General features: G+C 39.4%; 1 protein-coding gene across 2 annotated transcripts in view; it reads right to left on the bottom strand.

Annotated features, from left to right (window-relative positions):
• Nucleotides 1-25398, bottom strand: part of LOC139691814 (matrix metalloproteinase-2-like) — a 595651-nt gene that overhangs the window by 567066 nt on the left and 3187 nt on the right. The window contains exon 2 of one of the 2 annotated variants that reach the window (XM_071589694.1): nt 8255-8692. In XM_071589694.1, coding sequence (XP_071445795.1) covers nt 8255-8644 — 390 coding nt within the window. In that variant the 5' untranslated portion in view covers nt 8645-8692. Of the gene's footprint in view, nt 1-8254; nt 8798-25398 lie in introns of those variants that run through there. The other variant, XM_071589693.1, reaches the window with a different exon arrangement.

Here is a 25398-nt window from a genome sequence, read left to right as displayed (position 1 = left end):
ATATATATATATATATATATATATATATATATATATATATATATATATACATATATTATTAGGTAATCTACCGGTTAAGGTAGGTTTTTGGATGGACACAACTACTAAAAAAATATTTTGTGATTCCAAACAATGCAAAATCCAGTATCCTACTCTACATCAGGTCCCTCCCTCTTCATCTCATACTCAGGTATGTGCATATATATATATATATATATATATATATATATTTATATTTATTTATTCATTTATATTTATGTATATATACTAAGTCATTACTTCAATTTCTTCCGATGAAGACGGAGCAGAATTCCGAAATGATTAAGAAATAACGTGTGAGTGATCTTTTTATGTTTCTATATTGTTTGTTGCTGTCCAATTTATTATATCATATATATATATATATATATATATATATATATATATATATATATATATATACATACACACACACAGACACGCAGCTAGCCGACAACAGGTTTAAATGAGAACGAATATTTCCATCACAGGCGTGAAGGAATGTAATACCACGAGAGTGAAAAAAGATAACTTCTAACAATAACCGATCCCGTACCCAATTAAGTTTATCTTATCCTAAAACAAAATTTAAGCATAAAAATAGCAATGAAATCGATGCGCAAATGACAAAAACACGAGATACAAACTATGACTGAATACAATGATTATTTCTGTTCAAGCATTTCATTACCTACAAGAGAAAAACATTCAGGTGAAATCCATTCGCACACATTTTTAATCGGTTAAATATAGATTTTATCACAGCTTATACTCTTTATAAAGAGAATACATAGCCTCCTAGGGAATTTTTGCGCTTGAATTGAGTGTCAAAAACCACTTCACTAAATTCATAATAATTATACGGAGAAATGACATAATGGTTGGTTTCACCATGCACATTCGAATCTTATAATTGAACAAATTTGGAAATATTATGGAACGTAAGTTAATAGATACCTTGCCTGAAATAGACCTGCTACAAAAAAAATAACAAAAACAGAATATACATGCATATTTGTCAGGAATGGATAACATAAGGGAAATACAATAACTTGTCTTAACAAACGTCCCCACTAAGCCCTTCAAATTTCTTTTTCTTTAAAAGTTTTCCCTTTTTGTAATACATTAGACGGCTGCAAGAAAAAAAAAGACCTTGAAATGATTTCGTCTGACAGGCTTCTAATTAATTCTTCGCGATCAAGATAACGATGAGGGGAGATACATTGATCGCCCGCGTTTGCTCTGGATGTTTCATTATTAATTTTCGTTATTTAGTATTATTATTACGGTTTACTCAAGGTTATCTGAAGCTGAGTGAAATAGTATTTGGTGTTAGATTGCCGTATATTTTCTCCGCAAAAAGTCATTAACTCAGCGTATTTTACTTTAATGGCATTTTTATTAAACCATTTTAGAGCTCATATTGCACATTGCATGCACGAATAACTGACATCTACAGACATTAAGCTTAAAACAATAATTAGAATAAACGTCATTTACTGAATTTTCCTGGAAGGTGAATGCTTTATTCTAAACTAACATAGTTGTTTTGTCTTCGGTCATTGATGACAATTATATAAAAGAAACAAGAAGAATTGATTGAAATACGGGCATAAGCAACACCATTTTTTCCATACCTTGCCTTAAATTTTGTCAACAGGAAAACTTATTATTTTCGCAAACACATCTCTTAATACTGCCATGATGATGCTCCCCATACAATACGAAAGTTCACGAAATTTTGAAGAAAAGTATATAAAGAACGCAAATTGTGCACACGATTTTCAAGCCATGTATTGTATCACGATCCTTGCCCAATAATAAAAAATTGTGAACAGTAAAATACTTTTTTAATAATGACAGCTAGTGAAAGCCATTTATTTTTCAATTAAGAAAGTGTCGATATAAGGGCTATAATCCAATGACCAGTCCCTATTTGCTAAAGAGGGTGGGAGATACACAGAGACCTGATGAGTTGGGTTGTGTTTTTCACATTCCATTGTCTTGAATAATAAACGGTAGAATAAATATTCCTCGGCTTTTTAATATTACCAATATATGAGTATACTTACATGTAAGATGGAGCCGTAATTGTTTACGCACTTTCATTCTAATATTTTATTTGTTTCCAAGGGACAAAAAACTTTCCAAAATTTTAAAATACGTTTGATTGGCAGTGATTCGAAAATCCCCAACGGATGAATTTCAAAGTCCGAAAAGGAAAGTCTCCCCAGACAATTCAGATGTGCCGAGAGGGGAAATTACAAGGTTTGGAGGCGGGAGTTAATGTTTTCGAGGCCCGCACCCTTGAAGTACCATAAGATCAACAGGGTCCTTAGAAACTCGGGCTTTCCGCAGTACATATTTACCCTTCCTAACCCCGCGCTGTGGCGTACATGAATTTTGGTCATATTTCTCTATTCATTACAAACTCTTGCGCTAAATTAAAAATTCACTAGTGCAAAATGTTCACTTGGGTTCGAATAGAAAGCGATTCAGACCATTTTCAGTCCCTCCGGAGACCAGCTTATCGTACAAACCACCCCCCCCCCCCCACGATCCACCAGAGAACAAAGAAGTGAACCTTTAGATAAATAAACGATACGTAAGCATTTTGGATTGAAGCGGGAACAAGGAAGTGGCGACAAGAACAACAGATGACGAAATGTTCAAGTATTATCACCTGTTAAGGAGATATAGTACTTCTTTACAGTTATAAACGCGCTGGTATGTGACGACTCGGATGTTATTTTCATTAAATGGACGAAACATTTTCAGTTGTGCGACAACATCCTATCTTAAATATGACCATCAACACCAATTAATATCTAGATTTAAATTCAGAGCAACATCAAATTATTCATCTGGTGTATACATCGGAACGTCAAGTCAGGGAAATTTATAGAGGCCCAAAAGGCTACAATATTTAACCATAGCAGTCTATGATAAAGGATAGTAAAAGGATGAATCATAAAACCCACAGTAAAGTTTTAAAACCATTCGGTATGAATTGTATTTTCTAAAGCGCATTTTTACGTTTGCGCTCCATCGTATTCATCCCTTGGCTACAGTACACCATCATTTCATTCCCAAACGGCGAAAGGTGTCGGCATACCCTTCCCACGATTTTTGCGTTCATTACACAATGAGAACACACGACACGAGGACTCCACTGTACAGGTCTACCACCACGCGTTTTTTCTTCATGCCTTACAAATTCTCTACGCAAAATGTATAAAGGTCCAATTGCGTCACACGCAGGGTGGCTGCAATCGATTCGTGCAGAGGTCGGCGCGCGCAGTTCATCGCCCGAATTCCCCGCGCTCTTCTTCCTCTCTCCATCGAGGATCCCCCTCTCTCTCTCTCTCTTTCTCGTCTCTTGCCGGCGCAGAAACCCCACCCTTTCCGCCGGTACTCCAGCGCCGAACTCCGCACCTATTCTTCTCACCCGACCGCGTAATCCGCGTAGCGTAGGTACTACATAATACACAATCTCAATTGCCAATACGATTGAAGCAGGCGGGTGGATGGGGGAGAGCTTTCGAGTTGGCCAGCCGGATGAGCCCCGACGACGCCGCCGGAAGATTTTGCGAATATTCGAAGTTTCGATTCGATTATTTTTCGCCCGGATGAGCCTCATTCTCCGAATGGGTCGAGGGAGAGGAAGTGTGGGGTTAGCCTGGAAGCGATAGGTCGAGTCAAAAGCAATTCTGCCGGTGTGCAATGGGAGGAGGGCTCGCAAAACCTGCCTTCGGATGGGAGGCTTAAAAATCCGGACCCGCCGAAAAATCTATCCGTTTTTCCGCGGAAACGATTGGAGTTGAATATTTCATGCGCTCTTCATTGAGTTTAGAAATTAACGACGAGGATGTGCTTCCATGGCCTATGGCACGCGAATAATTCATTGCGTGGATATGTCTTGTTTGTTGTTTCCGGATACTTTTTTCCTTGCCAATAAAACAAAAATTCCATATTACAACAGGTAAAACATTTTTCAAAATCGCATAAAGAATTAAAGGATAAAAGGCCATAGTTGTTATGAAAACTTCTGGGGAAAGAGGTATTAAATAAATTGATGTATAAAAGTTACGAAAAGTTCCGAGTTCTAGCATTATATCGAGGTACGTACTAAAATTGATTTGGGTAAATGTGGAGGTAATCATTAATGTTATTTTAGGATTCAAGGCATCGGCATTCTACAGTTACAACATACATTTCCAAAAATGGTATATATTTCATTAAGATTCTAAAAATCTTTCCAAAAGATGATAATTGCGAGGAAGTTCTGTGGCGGAGGCTTTCCTACTGTGAATGGTAATGAATATGAATTCACTGCAATCACCTTTGAATTAATAAGAAAAAGGATATTATTCTTCAATGGTCAAATTGATATGGTCACTAGAGTATAGTCCCCTTCTTTTGCATCTCATTTTTCACGTCCATTAGACCTCATCAAACCTCACCTACGATTACTATGGCTTAGAAATACTAAAAAAATACACTTTTTCTCATAAACATTCGCAATAGAACACCGCATTAGTGAGCCGTAACCATTTTGCGAGATGCCTGGTAGTTAATTACGTATATATGAAAACATAACACAGCTGTTAAGGAAGAAAATTCATTTTCACATTCAACTAACCTAAACCTAGGGATGATACGTCCTCACACAAAATCTTAGGCAAGTGGCTTTGAAAGTCTTACCATTCTTTGCTGGCATAAATCAACTTACATTAATCTAAAGCTTCACTCGTAACTCTCTTGAGTTTAGAACACAAGCACTATAACTCCCTCACGATGGAGCATACATTTAAGTTCCACATCTTTTTGTAAATGGTGGAAATGAGATTGAGGAGATGATTTCTCCAGCATGGCTATGAAAATCTTTTATTTTTCCCCCCAAAAGTTCAAAGACTTTATCTTGTACATATCAGATGCAAAGGTCATTCTCGGAATAAACGTCATATTGCGAGAGATTAATCCCATATGGAAACAATGCACTAAGGGCAATGCCACTTCAACCAGCAGAGAACACAAAAACAGATTCCTGCTCCAATCGGTATATAATGTAAGGCGCAAATATCATCGCGGCAATAGTAACTAAGCATGAGGATAAAGTACGCGAACAAGAACAAAAACAGACATGACCTGGACTCTGGTGACGTATTATCGCTAATGGAAGAAACAGCTGTTCAAGTCCTACTAATCACTAAATACGCAAACATTCAAGGGAAGTGCACATGTGCAACCAAACTTGACGACGCGACGAAAATTAAAACGAAATTATGAGGGTTCTAAGTCACACCTCCAGGTCACTGAGCTTTAGAATCAATACGGCTGCCTGGGAGGCATTTTGAATACTATTATATTCAATAATACCTGATGTGACTTCCAGGCAACTTCTTTTAGTTGGACACAATTTATTATGTTAACCGTTATGAGGGGTTAAACACATAAAATCATCAAGCAAAATACACCTACGTGCTATTGACGAGGTGGTCGTACACAAAACTACAACCAGTATTTTTACATTACCGACTTTAGCATATCGGATCACTCAGTCCTACTCAGTCACTTCAAAAGATCAAAGAAGGATATTATTCTTTCATCCCGGAAAATGAGAAATAGTCATGTTACGATAACGCGGAATTCTGTTCATTTCCTGACTCCATAGCCACTCACTTTCATCCCCACTTACTTGTAACCTCAGATACAAGCGAACGGAGTGAATACTGGACTTACATTTTGCGCAAACTACATCCGTTGAAAAAAATAGCAATTAAATACCAGGGGTCGTAATCTTTAGTGGGCATGGCTGCGAGGGGAAATTTAAAAGGCAGAGGTACACTTCACGGATAGAGCCCGGAGAACCAAGGAAGAGTTCACAGATAGGAAAATCAACATTTCAGATGGTGACGTGTATGGAAGACGTAGAACACCACACGCCAGTAAAAACCAAAGCAATGTGCATTATATGAAAATGTATCTCGTTGTTTTCAACGAGGTACTAGCAAACTTTTATTTAGATTGAAGGTGCATCAAGTTTTAACATTCAAAAAAACACGCTTAGAAGATGCATTAATTTATATTGGCTTCTTTTCTGATTGCAGAAGGACTCTGACCCATGGGAGAGTTCACGAATTGATATCACAATTTTAATGGGCTGAAGAAGATTAACCGATGGCCTTTACTGGCATTGGGCTGGTTTTTAAGAGCACTGCTGAAGGTTTCAGAGGCCTCAGAGCGAATAGTATGCATCAGCAAATTCTCGCTAAGTTAGGATAACACTTAATTTTGAGGGGGTTTCACGTGCCTCGAGCACACGAATTACGTCAGAATTCTTATTCTTGATTCAACTAAAATAATGTATACAGTCGTGATATTCGCATTATTAGAATATATCTTATTTGAGTTAAGTTCACCAAAATATGAATATTTGAGTAATTAAAGTACACAAACCCCTTCTCAAAACCATACCAAGCAATTTACAGACGTTTCTACAATATTAATTAAATACGAAAAGTAAGAATTGGGGAAGCATATAATTTATTTTATAGAAGCAGTGAAGAACAAAATAACACACAGAGATTTTATATTTAAAATCGCACCACCAATAAAGTTCCTTTTTATCTGATATCTTAAGCGGCTGAGTAATCTTGAATAAGATTCCACGATGAGACTAGTTATCCCGCGAATAATTTACGCACTTAATATTTTTCTTTATGTCTTACTCTTAAAGAGTCCAACCAGAAGAAGACTATGCAATACTTGATTAAAATACTGAATATTCCCAAAGATTTCTTTAAAATTACTTTCATATATTGAGCTATACATTGACCTTGCAAACATACCATACGACCTCAAGGAATCGACATACTCTAAGAATTGATATAATTCTTGGAATGATCAATTTAATTTTTCTTTGAAAAACATTTATAACGAAATGATTCTTTCGCAGCGTCAAGATAAAAAGTATATTGAAATATATTGTCAGGTTCGACTGTTTTGTTTGTAATTTGCTGCGGTTTTTTCTTGTTCACTTTTCAAATGCAATTGGTCATGTGAGTAAGAAATAAATATAATATGCTAATCAGAAAATGATTTAAATTTTTTCTGAGCACCTCATTAATCTTCACAAGTTACCATAGAGTAGGGAAGTCTTTTCTGTCTCTACTACCCACTGGACCTCTTCAACTTTACCCAGACTAGTATAAACAAAAAAATCGTAATTTTTCCCCATTTAAAATTATGACAGAACCTATACAGAATGTCTTTAATTGAAAAGCAGATGATTATAAATGAATACTATTTTCATTTAAGAACGCCAATTTTTTTTTAAATGTTAGTTAATTTTGGGGCGTTATACACACCAATGTATGAACATGTGTTCTGAGAAGCGTCATTTTTTTCTTGGTTAGGAGTTATTACAAATTTGAGTATACCAAGTGCCTTTACTTTACATACAACTTGTCCTAAAACAAGAAGTAACAAGAGATAATACTTAAAGTGATATTAAACAATCGATTAATATCTCCTATAAGGTTTTCCATCCAAAAGAATAAAAACACCTATGCTCAACCTCAATTTCACCCCAGCCATCGTTCTTGATGAGAGTTCTTTTAGAGCCAAGGCACAATGTGTACGTGTGCATATACTTCTATATATATATATTAAGCATTTTTTTAATTAAGAGACTATGAAAACATCTGGAGGAATCGCCTTTTAGGAGAAACATTATCCGACAAAATATTGATCGACCGCCATCTGTTACAAAACAAAGAGTCAACACAGGCGAGAAAAACGTAAACAAGGTCGACGCTGTGGCTTCCCATGCGAGAGCATGTGCGCCCGGCCACGTGAAAGTCGAGTTTTATTGCTCGAACGGGACTGAGGGCGCCGAATTCAAATCGATGAGGTATCAAAACCACTGGACCTTCAAAACTTCATTGACGGGTCAATGGAGGTTGGTAACTCTGGTTTAGTTTTCCGAATGAGGGAGGTGATTCTGAGTTAAGATCCTGGTACTTCTAACCTAAAGCTTGGGGCCCAAACAATTTCTATGGCAATCGTTTACAAATTAATTCAATCTGTAAAACATTAAGGGCGAACATTTTAATATTGAAACCTCCACATGGAGACGTTTCAGGATGTGACCCTTCCACCCACCTGAGGTCCCCGCGATTAAGGGCATGAAGAGGGATCAATACAAACGGGCATGCCAGCCCGAGATACTCACCTCACTGTCCGTGATGTATTCCCTTTTCCTCCTCAGAGACCGCACCGCCGAAGACCGCCCGACGAGGTCCTCGCCAAGGGCCGGCGATGCCGCGGCGTAAGGCAACCATAGGAGCACTACGGCCGTCCACGACAACCACACCATTAGCATCCCCGACCACGTTCTCGTCCTGCGTCGGCAATCGTGCCTTCCGTGGCCCTCTTTCCGTCCCAACACATCGCCGTGCCTCTCGCCGCCGGCGGAAATACACACTTCACCACCGACACTGTCCGAGTGTCCATCAGGATCCTCTACGGCAGCTGACCACCTCTTCGAACTCCTCGTCCTCCCGGCATCGTCCTCCTCATCGTCCCCGGCGGCGTGTGGGCCGAAGCCCTCCTCTTCGCACATGTTATGAAACGGCAGCGGGGCCTCCACATGACGGAGGCGGGGCTCCTCCTGCGTCGGCATGGACATCAGGGAGAAAAAAAATACGAACTGGTGAGCGCGCGCTCGGCTCGAAAACTTTCACCGATGGAACTGTCCAAAATCCGCAGCCAACGCTTGGCGATTGCAAATAATATAAGAACCTTGCAGTGTACGCGTTAAAAAAAAGAAGTTCTAGGAATGAACTTCACAGAAAAAAATGCAAACGCCAGGGTCTTCTCCGAGTCTATTTACAGTCTCCTTTGGTTACGAACGGCAGTGACATCTTGCACCTTCCCTCAGGAATTATTTTGTCCCACTAAGATATGAGTGGATGTACCAGGAGCGGCAAATCGCACGGTGAAGTGCATTTAAAATTGGTAAGCTCTAAGTGAATTGTTATGTTTGGCAGTGGTGAGGCCCATGAGATTGTATTCGTTTTAAGTTTTCCCCTTCGAAACCATCACAAATCACTGATGATTCCAAGTGCTTCGTATCTAACTACTGTCAACTCTGTTTTTTTTACACTTTTCAAAAAACATGGACGTAAAAAAGTCGGCAAAAAGTCGAGCTCGGCGGTTATTCGCGCCAAGATGGGGCTACCGACGCAGCGTGACACCAACCTCCAAGCCCGCCTACCGACTGCCGCGTAGTGCTGGGGAGACGAGACGTACTCGGGAGAATCGGTTGTGGCGACTGCGACGCCACTCCGGCATATCGCGGTACTACGGCCGGTTCCGAATAACTTACTGAGGTTTCCGAGGAATTTTCAGAGCAGTGTTTTTTAAACACTTCCAGCTGCTCTGCAAAATACTTGCAATTACATTTTTCGTAAATCTATCAAAAGCATCAATAAAGAAGCCATATTCTCATGCTGATGCTTTATAATAAAAATAAAGGACAAACAAGGTTAGTGAGGAAGGTGTCACGGTGAGGATTCTAAGCAATTTCCCTGGCCGGGAAATGAACTACGGACCTTCGAATTGCCGGGCTGACAATCAGTAAAACTTGTGCTCGTCTTTTATATGCATTTCTATACCTTTCCCTTATATCTATATCCGAACTGATCAACCCCTAAGTAATCATTTGCCCTGCTCTCCAACCTCATGTCGATGATCCTGAGAACCACTTGCTCTTCGTACGAAATCAAACTTATTATTTTGTATTCCACACATGATGTAGCATTTACCTTTTTTGAAACAGGCACTACACTAATCTGATGAAGCCATCCAGTTAAATTCCTCTTTCATAGATACTACGAATTAGTCCATAAAAACTACTCCTCCCACCTTTCCTAAATCTTTTAGTAGTTTCGCGGGAAGTTTTAACTCCCACTGCCTTATGTGACTTCAATTCCCTCAATGTCCTTTCTATCACCCCGTCGAGTATACCTGGACCTAAGCTATCCTCATGACGTCATATTCTATCTCCAAGTTAAACCTCGCTGGTCTAATTACTTTACCATACAGTTCCTCTATATATTCCTTTTACCTCTCTTGGATCTTTTATAGTTCAATTAATATTTTTCCTGACTTATCTTACATTGTTCGCAACGTTTTTTCCTTCCTTCTTCCAACTTTCCTTTCCTACCCTATCGACTTCTTCCTCCCCATGGTTTCGTGATTGCATGTAGACCTGAACAATGATCAATTTTATTGTTTAGGCTTTCCCTTCTACTAATTGTATTCCATCATATTCTTGCTCTATATTTACTTCGCTTCCTCTTACCTTTTTGTTGAATACTATTGTTACCTCTCCCTGGCATTCATCCTCTCCGCTGTATACTACCTTGATCAAAAAGTTCCCGGAATAACCACCGTGTGGCGCTCCCATCGTTCCGATTTGAGTTCTGTTTTTTTTGTTAAATTGGTACATCTGTTGTTGATATTCCCTTTAAATCTTAGTGTCATAACTTGACATTTGCAAAAGTTACGTAGCCAAGAGTACATCTATCTCTGTGTGTGTTGGCGATTTTTTACAATTTCAGAAATGGATTTAAATTTGCAACAACGAACTTGTATTAAATTTTGCGTAAAAAACGGATTTAGTGGCGCACGGACGTTGGAAATGTTGGAAAAGTGTTTCGGCAACGATTCTCTAAAAAAAACGGTCGTTTACCAGTGGCACGAGCGGTTCAGAAGTGGTCGTGAGTCAATCGAAGATGATGAACGCAGTGGCAGACCATCGACATCGAAAGTCGGTGAAAAAATTGATAAAGTAAAAGAAATGTTGGTCAATAACCGCAAATTAACCATCAGAGAAATAGCGGAGGACTTGAACATTGCCTATGGATCCGCCCAAGACATTGTGGTTAATGATTTGGGTTTCCGTCGTGTAGCAGCAAAGTTGGTGCCAAAAGACCTCAATTTCGTGCAAAAAAGAGACCGTGTTGACGTCGCAAAAGACATGATTTGCGAGGCTGAATCCGATCCCACATTCATCAAAAGGATCATTACTGGAGACGAGACGTGGGTTTATGAGTACGACACGCAATCCAGACATCAGGCAAGTGAATGGCGTTCACCAAATGAGCCGAGACCAAAAAAAACCACGTCGTTTTCAGTCAAAAAAGAAGGCAATGCTGACGGTTTTCATGGATTACAACGGTGTAGTGCATCATGAATTTTTGCCAGAAGGCCAGACAGTAAACAAAGAGTATTATTTGGGCGTTATGAGACGTTTGCGTGAAGCAATTCGCCGAAAGAGACCAGAAATGTGGGCAGAAAACTCGTGGATTTTGCACCATGATAACGCACCGTCGCACAGTGCTATCATTATTCGTAATTTTTTGACGAAAAATGCAACACATACCATCCAACAGCCACCGAATTCACCTGATTTGGCTCCCTGTGACTTCTTTCTGTTCAATCGAGTTAAAAACCATTGCGGGGAACGCGTTTTAGCAGCCGAGAGGAAGTAATGGAAAAATCGCAGGAAGCACTGATGGACATACCGAAAACCGAATATAAAAAATGTTTCGAGGATTGGATCAAGCGCTGGCATAAGTGTGTTGCAGTCGATGGGGATTACTTTGAAGGGGACAATATAGATTTAGATGAATAAACTTGTATTTTTAATTTTCTGAATAAATTCCGGGAAATTTTTGATCAAGGTAGTATTACTCTATAACTACCACTCCATTAATCCCTGTTATCCTCCCACCTCACCTCTCACAGGCCTAAAACATGGATCTTTCCTCTCTCCATCTCCTTCTTTATATTCTCTAGCTTCATGTCCTCAAAATTGTTCTAAAACTCCAAGTTCCTATTCTAATTATTTCGGTCTTTGTCTACATCTTCTGTGATTCCAATGTCGGTTTTGCTTTGCAAGGCTTTCGTGAGATGACCGTGGAAGCCTCGCCTCTCCCGCTGCCGGGCACGACACAAGGCCAATTGGGCCGAATGCCGTAGTTGCCAGGACTCTTATTCTCCATACTGTCCATTATTATACTCGTATTCTGGGGAATGATAATTGAGGTGGTTGGTTTCCCGTTGTCTTCCTCAATAGTGTTTATAATGTGATACCATCACTCAATGGCCGCCCCACTGGGGTCAGACGCTACGCGGACTACGTTTCGTCTGAATCCTACCCTTCGACCTATCAGACAGGGGTTACCAGGGGAAAATATCATTCAGCATAGCTCTAGGGGTCATCTGAATCCACAATCCCTTCCACTAGGTCAAGCTTGCAGCCCAAGGGCATATACATGTGTGTGTCTGCGTACTTATGTATGTATGTGGGTGAATATATACCTACATAATTATTGTTACCTCTCCTTGGCATTCCTCCCCTCCGCTGTACTATTCCGGGAACTTTTTGATCAAGGTAGTATATTACTCTTTAACTACCACTCCATTAATCCCTGCTATCCTATATATATTTATATTTATTTATTTATACATATATATACATATATATATATAATTATTATTAGGTAATCTACCGGTTAAGGTAGGTTTTGGGATGGACACAGCTACTAAATAAATATTTTGTGATTCCTAACAAAATACAAAATCCAGTATCCTACTCTACATCAGACCCCTCTTCATCTCTGAGTACTTTCTTCCTCCTTTCATCCCGTCCAACATCCCTGTCCTGTTCCTTCCCTTTCCTCGTTTGCCTAACATTCTCCCCTCAATTACAGTCTTCAACATCCTGCTGCCGGTCAATAACCCCTTCAGCCACTTTTCCTGCCTCCATAGAATTTCTCCCAACAAACCCCTTCTTCGCCCACCATACCAAGTACTTCCTCATTTGTTTTCTTCTCTGTCCATTTCACATTCTCCATTCTTCTCCACACCCACATTTCAAAAGCCTCCAGTCTACGTCTATCCTCCTGCTTCAATGACCACGTTTCCGCGCCGTTCATAGCTACGCTCCATATCAAAGTTTTTACGAATCTTTTCTTAACATCCTTACTCAACGTCCCCGTCATCAAATCCCTCCTCCTTGTGAAAGCCTCTTTGCCTAGCGCAATTCTTCTCCTTACGTCCCTACTACTTTGACCGTGTTGGTCCAAAACACTACCGAGATACGTAAACTGTTCTACCTGCTCTAGTTTTTGCCCTCCTATTCTAAAGTTAAGCTTAGCCTTTTTCTTTCCAGAAAATCGCATAACCTTGGTTTTATTAATATTGACTCTAATCCCATACCTGTCGCACTGAATTTCCAATTCCCTCAGCAATGCTTGCAACCCCTAGCTTGACTGGCAAACTACAGCTTGGTCAACCGCGAACCTAACTGATTTTATGAATTCCCCGCCCACTTTCATTCCTATCTCCAGTTCTTCCCATGCCTCCTTAATCATTTCCTCTGGATACAGGTTGAACAATAACGATGATATTTGGCAACCCTGCCTTACACCTCTTCCTAACACTGCCCATCCGGACTCCCCGTTTCCCACCCGCACCTGAGCAGTCTGAGACATGTTAAGGTTGCGGATTAGCCTCCTTTCCCTCCAATCTATTCCTATCACTGAATTTCCAATTATATATATATATATATATATATATATATATATATATATATATATATATATGTGTGTGTGTGTGTGTGTGTTTCTATATCGATGATATAGAAACACTTGCACATAATATTTTGACGGCAATGTAGAACACAAATAAAATAGATAACACTTAAAAGGACACCCATATTGTAGATTGTTTGAGCTTCCGGCCTTTTCCGAGGCCTTCTTCAAGTAAGACTGAAAATTTTCGGAGAGAAGTTAGGGGTCTGGAGGGGGGGAGGTGAAGGTACAGGGAATGCTGGGAGGGGAATTAAATATGGCGGTTAAGGGTGGGAATTTTAAAAGATCGGAAAGCTAGTATGTATGTGGATTCACGAGTTCTCGCCTCTACATTGGTGGCTGAATCGGGTAGGGATTCTAGGATGGCAAGAGAAAAACACTGATCGAATGAAAGGTTGTGGGAATTTGCGTGTGAAAGGATAGGAAGAGAAGAGAGTGAGGCAGAATTGCAGGAGTAGCGGTGATTGTCCATTCGAATGGATAAGGGTGTAATGTATTCGCCTATGTAAAATGAAGTGCATTGTTTGCATGACAAAAAATGAATAATGTTTTTTGAGAGGCAATTAGGGTGGGAACGAGGTGAGGGGGCAATGTGGGGATATGGGGAGATGGGAGCAGATATGAAAAGTAGACATGTGTTACTTCGGGGGTGGTAGCAAGTAGGGGAAATGAGGAAATTGGTCAATGGGGGGGCGCAAAAGGGTTGGTGGATCTCAGAAGGTTTTGAGACTGGTGGGTCGTCTGTATGCGAGAGAGGGGCATTGGGGTATTAAGGATGAGGTCGCGTCATTGTCACGTAAAATAGGAAACAGTTCTTAAACAAAGATTTTCAGTCTGAGGGAAGCAGGGAAATAGGTGGTACAAAGTTTGAGTCCTGCGTCTGAAGTGGGGTTGTTTTTATGTGGTGTGTGTGGTTGGGTGGAGCGGCGGAATTCATTTTGTAGAAGCTTTTCTGGGTAACCGCGTTGGAGAAGTGCATGGGGTACATTGTGGAGATATTTGTTGAGAGTAGCTGTGGTGTTGAAAATTCGGTATCCACGGATAGAGAGAGAGTTCGAGCGTTTGGTGTGGAAAGGATGACTGCAGGTGAAGTGTAGGTGATTGCTGATGGTTAGTGGCTTTGATATATACTGAAATGGTGAATTTGTTATTGTGAAGTGAGATATCTGTGTCAAGAAAGGTGATGGTGGAGTCTGAAGTGGAAGAAGTGAATTGAACCGAGAAAGACGAATTTAAGGCCGATAAGAAATAATTGAGAGACTCAGAGCCATGTGTCCAGAAAATAAAAATGTGTCTGGAAAAAGATTGGAAGGGTTGCTGTGAAAGGAGTTTTAAATTTTTCCTTTTAAGTGTCATATATTTTATTGGTGTTCTATTGTGCCGTCCAAATATTAAATATATATATACATACATACATATATATATATATATATATATATAACGATTGTCCGGAAAAACTCATACGAGCGGCACAATAATGGGCTGACACAACATAACACAAATAGAAAAGAATAGACACATATAAAAGAACACTTACACGGTAAATTGTTCGAGCTTTCGGCCCTCTCAGGGGCCTTCTTCAAGAGAGCTCTCTTGAAGAAGGCCCCTGAGAGGGCCGAAAGCTCGAACAATTTACCGTGTAAGTGTTCTTTTATATGTGTCTATTCTTTTCTATTTGTGTTATGTTGTGTCAGCCCATTATATATATATATATATATATATATATATATATATATATATATATATATATATATATATATATATACATCCCTCCTCAATTTATTTATTTATAGAGATAAATAAGGTTATGCAGTTTTCCAGGAAGAGAATGGATAATTTAACCACTAAAATATGAGAGCAAAAACGAGAGTGGGTGGAATAGTTTAAGTATATATGTTATTGTGTTTATGTTAGTGTTTTGGACCAAAATGGTCGTAAAGTAGTAAAGACATCAGAAGAAAAATTGCGTTGGGCAAAGAAGCTTTCACCAGGAGAATGGAATTGATGACAGGAACATCGAGACGGAAATTAAGAAAAGGCTAGTTAAAACTTTGATATGGATCGTGGTTATTTAAGGCTGGGAAACATGGTCATTGAAGCAAGATGATAGGCGTAGATTGGAGGCTTTTGAAATATGAATGTGGAGAAGGATGAGAAAGGTGAAGGGGCAGAAAGGAAAACAAATGAGGAGGTGCTGGGTATGTTGGGGGAGAAGATAGGATTGTTTGGAGAAATTATGGGCAGACTGGAAAGTTGGATGAAAAGCACATTGATCGGCAGTGGGACGTTGAAGACTGTGATTGAGGGGACAATTTTAGGCCAGCGAGGAAGGGGTGGAAATAGGATAGGGATGTTGGGCGGAATGAAGGGAGGAGAGAAGTACAAGGTGTGATCAAAAAAGACCGGACTGATTTTATTCTGCGCAAACCGTTCAACGGATTGAAACGAGAAACAGTGCGCCATCTAGCGACACATCTGACGACAAAACGAGAGGTGTTGCGTTTGTTAACGTCGAGTCGTTACGCAGCAGCTGCGGTACCTGTTCGTCACCGCGTGCAACGACAGCAATGAAGGAGCTATAGGAACAGCGAGTGTGCATGAAATTTTGTTTCAAACTTGGCAAAAGTGCTACGGAAACATTTGGAATGATTCAGCTACCCTTTGTTAATGAAGCTATGAGTCGAAGCCAGTGGTTTGAATGGTACAGTCGTTTTAAATCGGGCAGAACCTCGACAGATGAAGATTCGCGAACGGGGCGGCCTTCCACTTCACAGACCCCAACCATGTCAAATTGGTGAACGATTTGGTGCGGGCAAATTGCCGTTTAACTGTTGGGGAGATAGCCGAGGAAGTGAACATTAGTTTTGGATCCTGTCAGACAATTTTGTCAGACATTTTGGGCATGACGCGCGTCGCATCAAAATTCGTCCAAACACCGCGCTGATCGTGACAGAGTTTTTCGCCACAACCGGAACTTCCGTGATCCCGCAGCCACTCTATTCTCCAGACGTGGCTCGGTCGGACGTTTTTTGTTTCTAAAATTAAAATCAACCTTGAAAGGGCGCCGATTCGACTTTATTGCGGACATTAAAACTGATTATACGGCGGACCTGGAGAGGATCCCTAAGGCGGCTTACCAGGCAGGGTTCGAGAGCTAGAAGAAACGTTGGAAAAGTGTGTCGTCAGCCAAGGCATGTACTTTAAGGGCGACAAGTTCGATTAAGTTGTATCCGTCGAAATAAAAAAGTTATAAAATCAGACCTGTCTTTTTTTGATCACACCTTGTATACGGAGATTAAGAGGGGCTTGTTGCAGAGTAGGATGTTGCGTTGTGTTTTGTTAGGAGAGACAAAATATTTATTTCGTAGTTGAGTCCAGGCAAAACCTACCTTAACCGATAGATTACCTAATAAACAAGATATTTACACAAAATTATATACAAGGCTAACATTAAGCACAGAACGCGCAAAAATAAGGCACACGTTTCTTGACGGTTTGACAGCACGAGCTGTATTTCTAAGAAGTGTATGTACGTGTGTATGTATGTATGTATATATGTATGTATGTAAATAAATATATATATTATATATATGTATACATATATATATATATAATACATACACAAAAATATATATACCTACATACATATTTATATGTATGTTTTTATGTGTGTGTGCGTTTAAAATCCCTGGCTGTCATTTCTGAGCCTTAGGACGGCAACGAACGCTTCAGCCCTTGTCACCTCCACATTTCCTGTAATAATTACCAGATCCATGTATAATATTGTTTGGAACTGTTTGTGATATCCTGATAAATTAATGGCTAACATTCTTAACCGACTAGGAATGTTATTAAACCTTAGACAACATATTAAAAACGTGCTTTACGGAATAAATTACCTACATGTATGTATATTAAATTTAATTATGGGATTTGACAACAGTAAATTCTTTCTTTAAACTATCTGAGCGGATAAATTAAAGTTTGATTCCTATTCGCCCAAGCATGTTTCAAATAAAAGGTCATAACGCATGCGATGTAAGAAATGCTAGTTTTATACTTTTGATACATAATGTAAACTAGGCTTAACCTATTATCGCCATGAAGCTCGACATGAATTCTCACGCCGTGCTGGGAACTGGGAAGGAAACTACGCCACCCAATTCCCGATCAGGAATGTTAATCAGTTTCATGATACAGGTAGACCCTTGAATCCCAGTCTAGTGTCATTGCTGCTCTTCTAGAAAATTTCCATTCCATAAACTAAGAGTAGCGCGCTACTGAAAGGAATGGACAATTTCAATTTCTCTCATTGATCTGGCTGATTTTGGCCACAAAGAAGCTTCATCGCAAACATGATGAGCAATACCGTCGAAGGCTGTCATAAAGTAAGGCACCCAGTATGAGTGGCGCGTCAAGTATCAATGAGCCGCCGCCCACACTTAATACGTAGGACTTCCACACAAACCACATCCCACTCTATGCACAAGAAAGGCAAAAAAGTACATTCACCAAAGGAAGTGATTACAAAACCTTATCAAAAGTTCTGAGGACTCAGTATGAGAGATCGGTTTCTTTGAAAATAGACTTCCCATATCGGAGAAACCCGGAAAAGCGTAATGCGATTGTACTTTCATCAAATAAACGATCGAATATTTATTTCCAAAACTAAATAAACTGCCGATAAGCAAAATCGAATGAACTGCACTCTCACGTGAGAATACTTCCGAAAATAAGCCAGTTGATTACAAATTTCATTTCCATAAATCATGCATCGCAATATCACACCAGCATGGTTAGCATTTACTTCGGTCGCTGATCTTGACAAATTTCCGGCACGCAACAAATTTGTCAACTAGATCATCTGACTCATTGGCCGACGAAATGAAAGTGGTCTTCCGCATTATTTATGGAAATACGACCGCCATGCAGCATGTAAGCGTGATGCGCGGAGAATCAGGCAAGGGCAAGTCCAGTCTGATGTATTGTTCCCGCAAGGGTACGACCAGACAGAGCTAATTTGACGGGGTCAATACTTTTAACCCGTACTGAAAGGTCCACTAGAGGAAATCTTCCACCCAATTTCAACGGTACTCACAATATCTAGTGCCAATGAAGTAAATTTATTTTTTTATAAGTGCTCCACTAAAAAAATGCGTCAATTTTTTAAAGCACACCAATTGAATAATTTTTAAACACATGAATAAGCGTGTTTTTCGGTAGTAATTCGCAGGAATAAACGCGCGAAGATAACCAAAATTTCAGGAATCAAATAAAACATTTGCTTTCATGTACATTCTTAAGAAATTACGAGCATTTTAAATGGATAACACGGTCCGCACGACAGGTAAGGAAGAATATCTATAGAGCATAAGTTTGATCGTAGTAACCAAATAAAAGGAATGATAATGCTAACGGTTTTTGTATTTTTAGTTTGCCATACACTATTTATAATTCCAACCTCTGTTTCAGGGTGGAATTTTCACTTTCAGGAATATATTGGCCATAGATAATTTTATGTCATTTCTGAAATGTGTGTGTAATCTTGCATACACAGATGGTTGTTCTAACCTGAAAACTTTGCGAGTAGAAACCAAGTTGATAAAATAACTTTTTTGAGGAATTTTACTTTAGTGATTTTTATTATGATAGAATCCATAAAAAAGTAAAGCTTGATTTATTTTACTTCCTTTTTATTTTTTCTATTTCTAACTAATTCATGTGGAAATTGTCTCCTTTTCCTAGATTAATTTTGGCATTTGAAATATGGGGAGCTATATAGACGGCTAATGCCAGTGATGGATTCATAGCGTATTAACACACGACCTCATCCATAATGGATTTGCCACTAGGACGTGTAGCAGTGGATTTCAGGACATCAGTTGCCAAACAATAACCGAGCAATGGACAAGAAATTGGCTCGCAAAGCTTCGTTAAATGGGCTATAGAAAATAAGGTCGACGCTACAATTACACACCGTACAAACACTGCGATTGACCGTATTTTTATGATTGACGCATTATTTGCGAGGAAATAATAAACACGTTTGATTCGTTAAGAAGTACACTATCAGCCTTTGAGGTCATGCTAATTCACAGTTTCATTCATCTTCCGCCCGATTGCTGTACAAATTTCCTACCCAGATAATGGGCGCTTCAACTACGTGGATTCCAAGAAACTGCGGGAAATATCGCAACAGTAACTTTTAACGGAGTCATCCGCTAACACGCATTTCAATGCAACAATTTCAGAGTGATAAAAATCATTCGCCTTGACCGGTACTCGAACCTGGATCCCTTGATGTCAAGCCGAGTGCTTCTGCCAGTTAAGCTATCGAGACGTCCTCTTAAATTCTGATATTTTTGAATTTTATTAAGTTTAAAATTTTATTTAAGCTAGTTTCGCTCAAATAAATTTTTAAACTTAATTAAATCACGCTGGTCTCGCTCATCAATGAGAGGCGGGGTCAAAGTTATTCTATCGGGCCCGGAGAAGGTCTATCCCAGGAATTCCCGCAATCACATGACGCTTTGTTTTGACAATGTTTAAATATTACGAAGAAAATTTCTTTTTATTTTGTTTTATGCATCAGTTGGTATACGTATATCTGCATTTGTTCCAATTTGGCTGAAGGATTTTCAATGCGAGGATTACTTAACACGCAAAAATACCTATCCGTATATTTTCCACCGGAATACTAGTATAGTATATCTCCCAAGTTTTTGTCTAATGAATTCGAGCTTATTTAATTCAGCTCAGGATATTAGTCTAGTTTTCTTAAACTTAGGTCCAATAAGTGGCACCAAAGTATTTCACTCGTGCCTCTACGCTCCGCGTATCCACATAAACCTTTCTTTCTGTCGGCCACATGAAAGCATTGGTCGATTTAACATACCTGTTGTTGACTAACTTTAAACGAAACAGGCGATAATTATCATCGCCGGCGTTATTATATTCATCGAAGTCAATCGACGAGATGCAGATTTTTTATGGCCACGGGTCATCTCCCTCCATGGCGTCTAAAATGTCAGATTTTCCTCCCTCCACCCGTTTTAATTTTCTATCATCTATTTGTCTTTTTAAAATTTCATTTTTTTCTCAACAGCCCTGTACCTACTTTTCTTGACGTCCTAGAATTTCTCCCAACCAATATATTCACCCGGAATGTCGCCTCGAATTGTTGACCCAAGACGCAAGTGTCGATAACTCCGTAAAATACGCACGTGAGTATGTTTTTTCTGGGAATTAAAATTTGTTCACTACCTTAATTTTCGTAAAAAAAATATTTTGACCTCATCGCATCCATCGAAGACATCAAGCGCAACAAATTGCGCGATCAAAGAGAGCCCACGCCTGGTAATGAGGGCTCTCTCTCTCCAGGTACCGTAATTTGGTGGCTCGCTCATCGTAAAGAATGAATTGCAAATTATTAATAACGGATGAAATCATACCCGTTCAGAGGATCCTTTCTTTGACTCCAAATATTTTCCGGCCTGCGTATTTCCTTTTCATTCATGAAATCTCACACTCGAGCACGAAGGCGAAACTAAAAGTCGGGCAAGGTCGCGAAATGATGGCGTATGTCAAATGAATAAGCACTGGGCCCCTTATTCCTCTCTCTCTCTCTCGAGGCCCAAAGACGCACGGCAGCAGCACTGGGTCAAGGTTCACGAGCAGATGGTTGATTGCAAGGAATACACTTTCGAAGGATGGTTTATCTCAAGAAGTGGAGAATACGCCGGCGGGATTCAATTCTTCATCAAAAAGTACCTATCAAGGCCAAAAGCTGAATAGAAGCTTGGGTATCATAGGATTACAGTTTCTCTTAAGCAGTCACACTCCCCTTAAAATTTTACGCGCCGCTTCTCTTGAACCTTGAATCTGTTGGCCAAATAAATTCCATCGAGAGTCCTGTCTTCACTAAAAATCGCTGAGACTTCATTCCCAGCAGATGTCTGCGAGCCAAAACATTCTTCGCAATAAACTCCTTTCACGAAATTGTGGGCACGGAAATTATGGTAAATTCCTTCATTTCCTAACGCAAATTAAGACATCTTGGTATCTACAGAAAACATGCAGTCCCCTGGTTTTCTGCTACCCTCTTCACCAATGGACTAAGGATATCTCCATATTTCCTTCGAATTAAAATAGCAGTGGTAGTGTGGCAGAGCAATGTTAGCAAAAATATACGAAGAAACTGGCAACACGTTAACTAAGTCATAGAAATATGAAATTCCGTTGAATTAAGGCTTTTCCGGGAGTCTTCGATCCTTCTGATCACGGGGATCCTACGCACTGGCTATTCAGTATGTACAGCTGGGCTGGAGAAATGAACTCGAAACCACTGTCTTTTCACTGCAGATCCTTGTTTCTAAATGTTTCAACTCTTTGAACCTAATGAAATAGTGCCGCATTGTCACGGAAGCCATAAAATGTCTGTTCATCGAATACTAGCCGTAGCTATACGTGCAGCTGCTTTCGGCCTAGTTCACAGGTATGAGTTTCAAAAAGAATGTAATGCTGGACTGGAAGATCGGTTAAATCTTACAACTACTAACGCTGAACAGGGAACTTGCCTCACTTTTAAATGTAGAAGAGTCCTTAAGCCATTCATTCATAATGGACATGTCAACGCAGCACCCGATATTATTGAGCGCGATATATGATATATTTCTCATTCTGTGAACGATTCGTATTCTGAATAAGGATGAGAAATTTCATTTTCGTCGCATTTGTGATTTGAAGATTAATTGGTCCTCGGAGGTGCAATACGACCGTCTGGTCGGGGAATATTTCCATTATATTAGATACGAATTAGGCACTAAATCCATCAAAACCCAAATAAAAATCGGACATTATTATGCATCATCTCAAAACAAGTCGACCCGGTTATTTCCTCCATCTAGCCTGAAGATCTACAATTTTATGGCTACTGACTTGATATGTTTTCGCTACCACGTAATGGATCGACTCATCTTGTGTTAAATTGAGAATTCGCCTCCAACGAATGCCAAAGCACTTACATGCTATTATTTTAAATTCAATAACATAAAAATATTGAAAAATTGAGTCAAAATGCGATTAGAAATTTTCCGAAATTTAATTCAAAATAAAAATTTTCATTTTAATCTATGACTCTGAGAAGAAACAGACGAAATATTTTAAAAAGTTAATTGTAAATTGCATGAATTTTAGCTTCTACTATTCTCGATATGTCGACGAATGATCAAACCATCGACATGCATCGAAGATTGATCGTAGAAGTAAGATTATAAATAGCAAATCGTCCTAGTAGCTAAATGATACTATATAACATAGGGTTCAAATAGTCGACCATCATCAGCCCTGATACCTACATTTTCAACTATAAAAAAATCTAAATGAACACAGGACCTTCGAAATTTCCTTGTTCAAGGCTGAAAGCCGGGAGAAGAATATAAAAATAAAATAAGAATCAACGCGGGTCATGACCTCACAGCTCCCCAATAGCCGAATGGAGTGACTCATATCGACGGCTCCTGCCGACTCTACACGAAAGAATTCGTGACCTAAAACAGCTCATTTTCTTTATTTCTCTCCAAGTTGAAAGCGCCGCTATGCCTCCATGTTGCTCGGGCGTTAATGATTTGGCTTCAATAGCCATCACTACATTTTTTAAATTTAATTCGGTAAATGATAACGGGCCCAGATCCACAGTTGCCTGATCGCCGACATCGGCCTTTAAACGTAATTAAAAATTCCTGTACAGCACGTTTAGAATGGTTCGAACAATAAAAATTAATATGACTGAGTTTACATTATATTTGAAAAACAATATGTTGTGAGGTGAGTCATTAAAAACAAATTAGCCCGCTGGAAATAATCTTCATTATCATTATAGGTAATCTACCGGCTAAGGTATGTTTTGGATGGAAACAACTACTAAATAAACATCTTGTCTATCCCAAAAAAACACAATCCAACATCCTTCTCTAGAACAACCCCCTCTTCATCTCCGTATACTTCCCTCCACCCTTCATTCCGCCCAGCATCCCTATCCTATTCCTGCCCCTTCCTCGCTAGCCTAACATTCTCCCCTCGATCACAATCTTCAACATCTCATTGCCGATGAATATGCTTTTCATCCAAATTATCTGCCTCCTCATGATTTCTGCAAACAATCTTCTCTTCTCCCCCACCATACCCAGCACCTCCTCATTTGTTTTCCTTTCTGCCAACTTCACCTTCTCCGTCCTTCTCCACACTCACATTTTAAAAGCCTCCAATCTACGCCTTTCATCCTGCCTCAACGACCATGTTTACGCGCCGTAAATAACTACGATCCATATCAAAGTTTTAACGAGCCCTTTCTTAACATCCCTACTCGATGTCCCTGTAATCAATTCCCTCCTCCTGGTGAAAGCTTCTTTGCTCAACACAATTTTTCTCCTGATATCCTTACTACGTTGACCATTTTGGTCAAAAAGACTTAAGTACACGCAATAACGCAAAAACGTAAACTGATCCACCAACTCTCGTTTTTGTCCTCCTATTTTAATGCTTAACTTAAAATTTCTTTTGCTGGACAACCGCATAACCTATGATTTATTTATATTTAGACTCGCCCCATATATATATATATATATATATATATATATATATATACATATATATATATATATATATAATATATATATATATACATCGATTTTATGGAAACACTCACACGAGTAGCATAATAATGGGACGGAAAAATAGAACACAAATAGAATAGCAACATTTAAAAGGGCACTCACACGGTAAATTGTTCGAGCTTTCGGCCTTATCCGAGGCCTTCTTCAAGTAAGACTGCCTATATATATATCTATATATATATATATATATATATATATATATATATATATATATATTGATATCCCACGCAGCTAAGGTTGTTCTCAGGATCATAAACAAAAGGATAGAGAGTAGGGCAAATGATTACTTAGGGGATGATCAGTTTGGGTTTAGGAAGGGGAGAGGTACGCGTGATGCCATTGCAGTAATGAGATTATTAATCGAGAGGAATATAGAACACAACCAGGAGGTATTTGCCTGTTTCGTAGATTTCGAAAAAGCGTTTGATAGAGTAAATTGGGAAAAACTAATGAGTATATTGCAGAAAATAGGAATAGATTGGAGGGAAAGGAGGCTAATCCGCAACCTGTACATGTCTCAGACTGCTCAGGTGAGGGTGGGAAACGGGGAGTCAGGATGGGCAGTGTTAGGAAGGGGTGTAAGGCAGGGTTGCCCATTATCACCGTTGCTGTTCAACCTGTACGCAGAAGAAATGATCAAAGAGGCATGGGAAGAACTCGAGGTAGGAATGAAAGTGGGCGGGGAATTCGTAAAATCAGTTAGGTTTGCTGATGACCAAGCTTTAGTTTGTCAGTCAGCCAAGGGGCTGCAAGCATTGCTTAGTGAATTGGAAATTCAGTGCGACAGGTATGGGATGAGAATCAATATTAATAAAACAAAGGTTATGCGATTTTCTAGAAAGAAAAAGGCCAAGCTTAACATTAAAATAGGAGGGCAAAAGCTAGAGCAGGTAGAACAGTTTACGTATCTCGGTAGTGTTTTGGACCAACACGGTCAAAGTAGTAGGGACGTAAGGAGAAGAATTGCGCTAGGCAAAGAGGCTTTCACAAGGAGGAGGGAGTTGATGACAGAGACTCTGAGTAAGCGTGTTAAGAAAAGA

The sequence above is a fragment of the Hetaerina americana genome, unplaced genomic scaffold (genome assembly GCF_022747635.1).
Source record: "Hetaerina americana unplaced genomic scaffold, ioHetAmer1.1.p SCAF_4, whole genome shotgun sequence".
NCBI lineage: Eukaryota > Metazoa > Arthropoda > Insecta > Odonata > Calopterygidae > Hetaerina > Hetaerina americana.
Note: the sequence above shows the minus strand (reverse complement) of the source record. Positions and strands in the feature narration are given on the sequence as shown.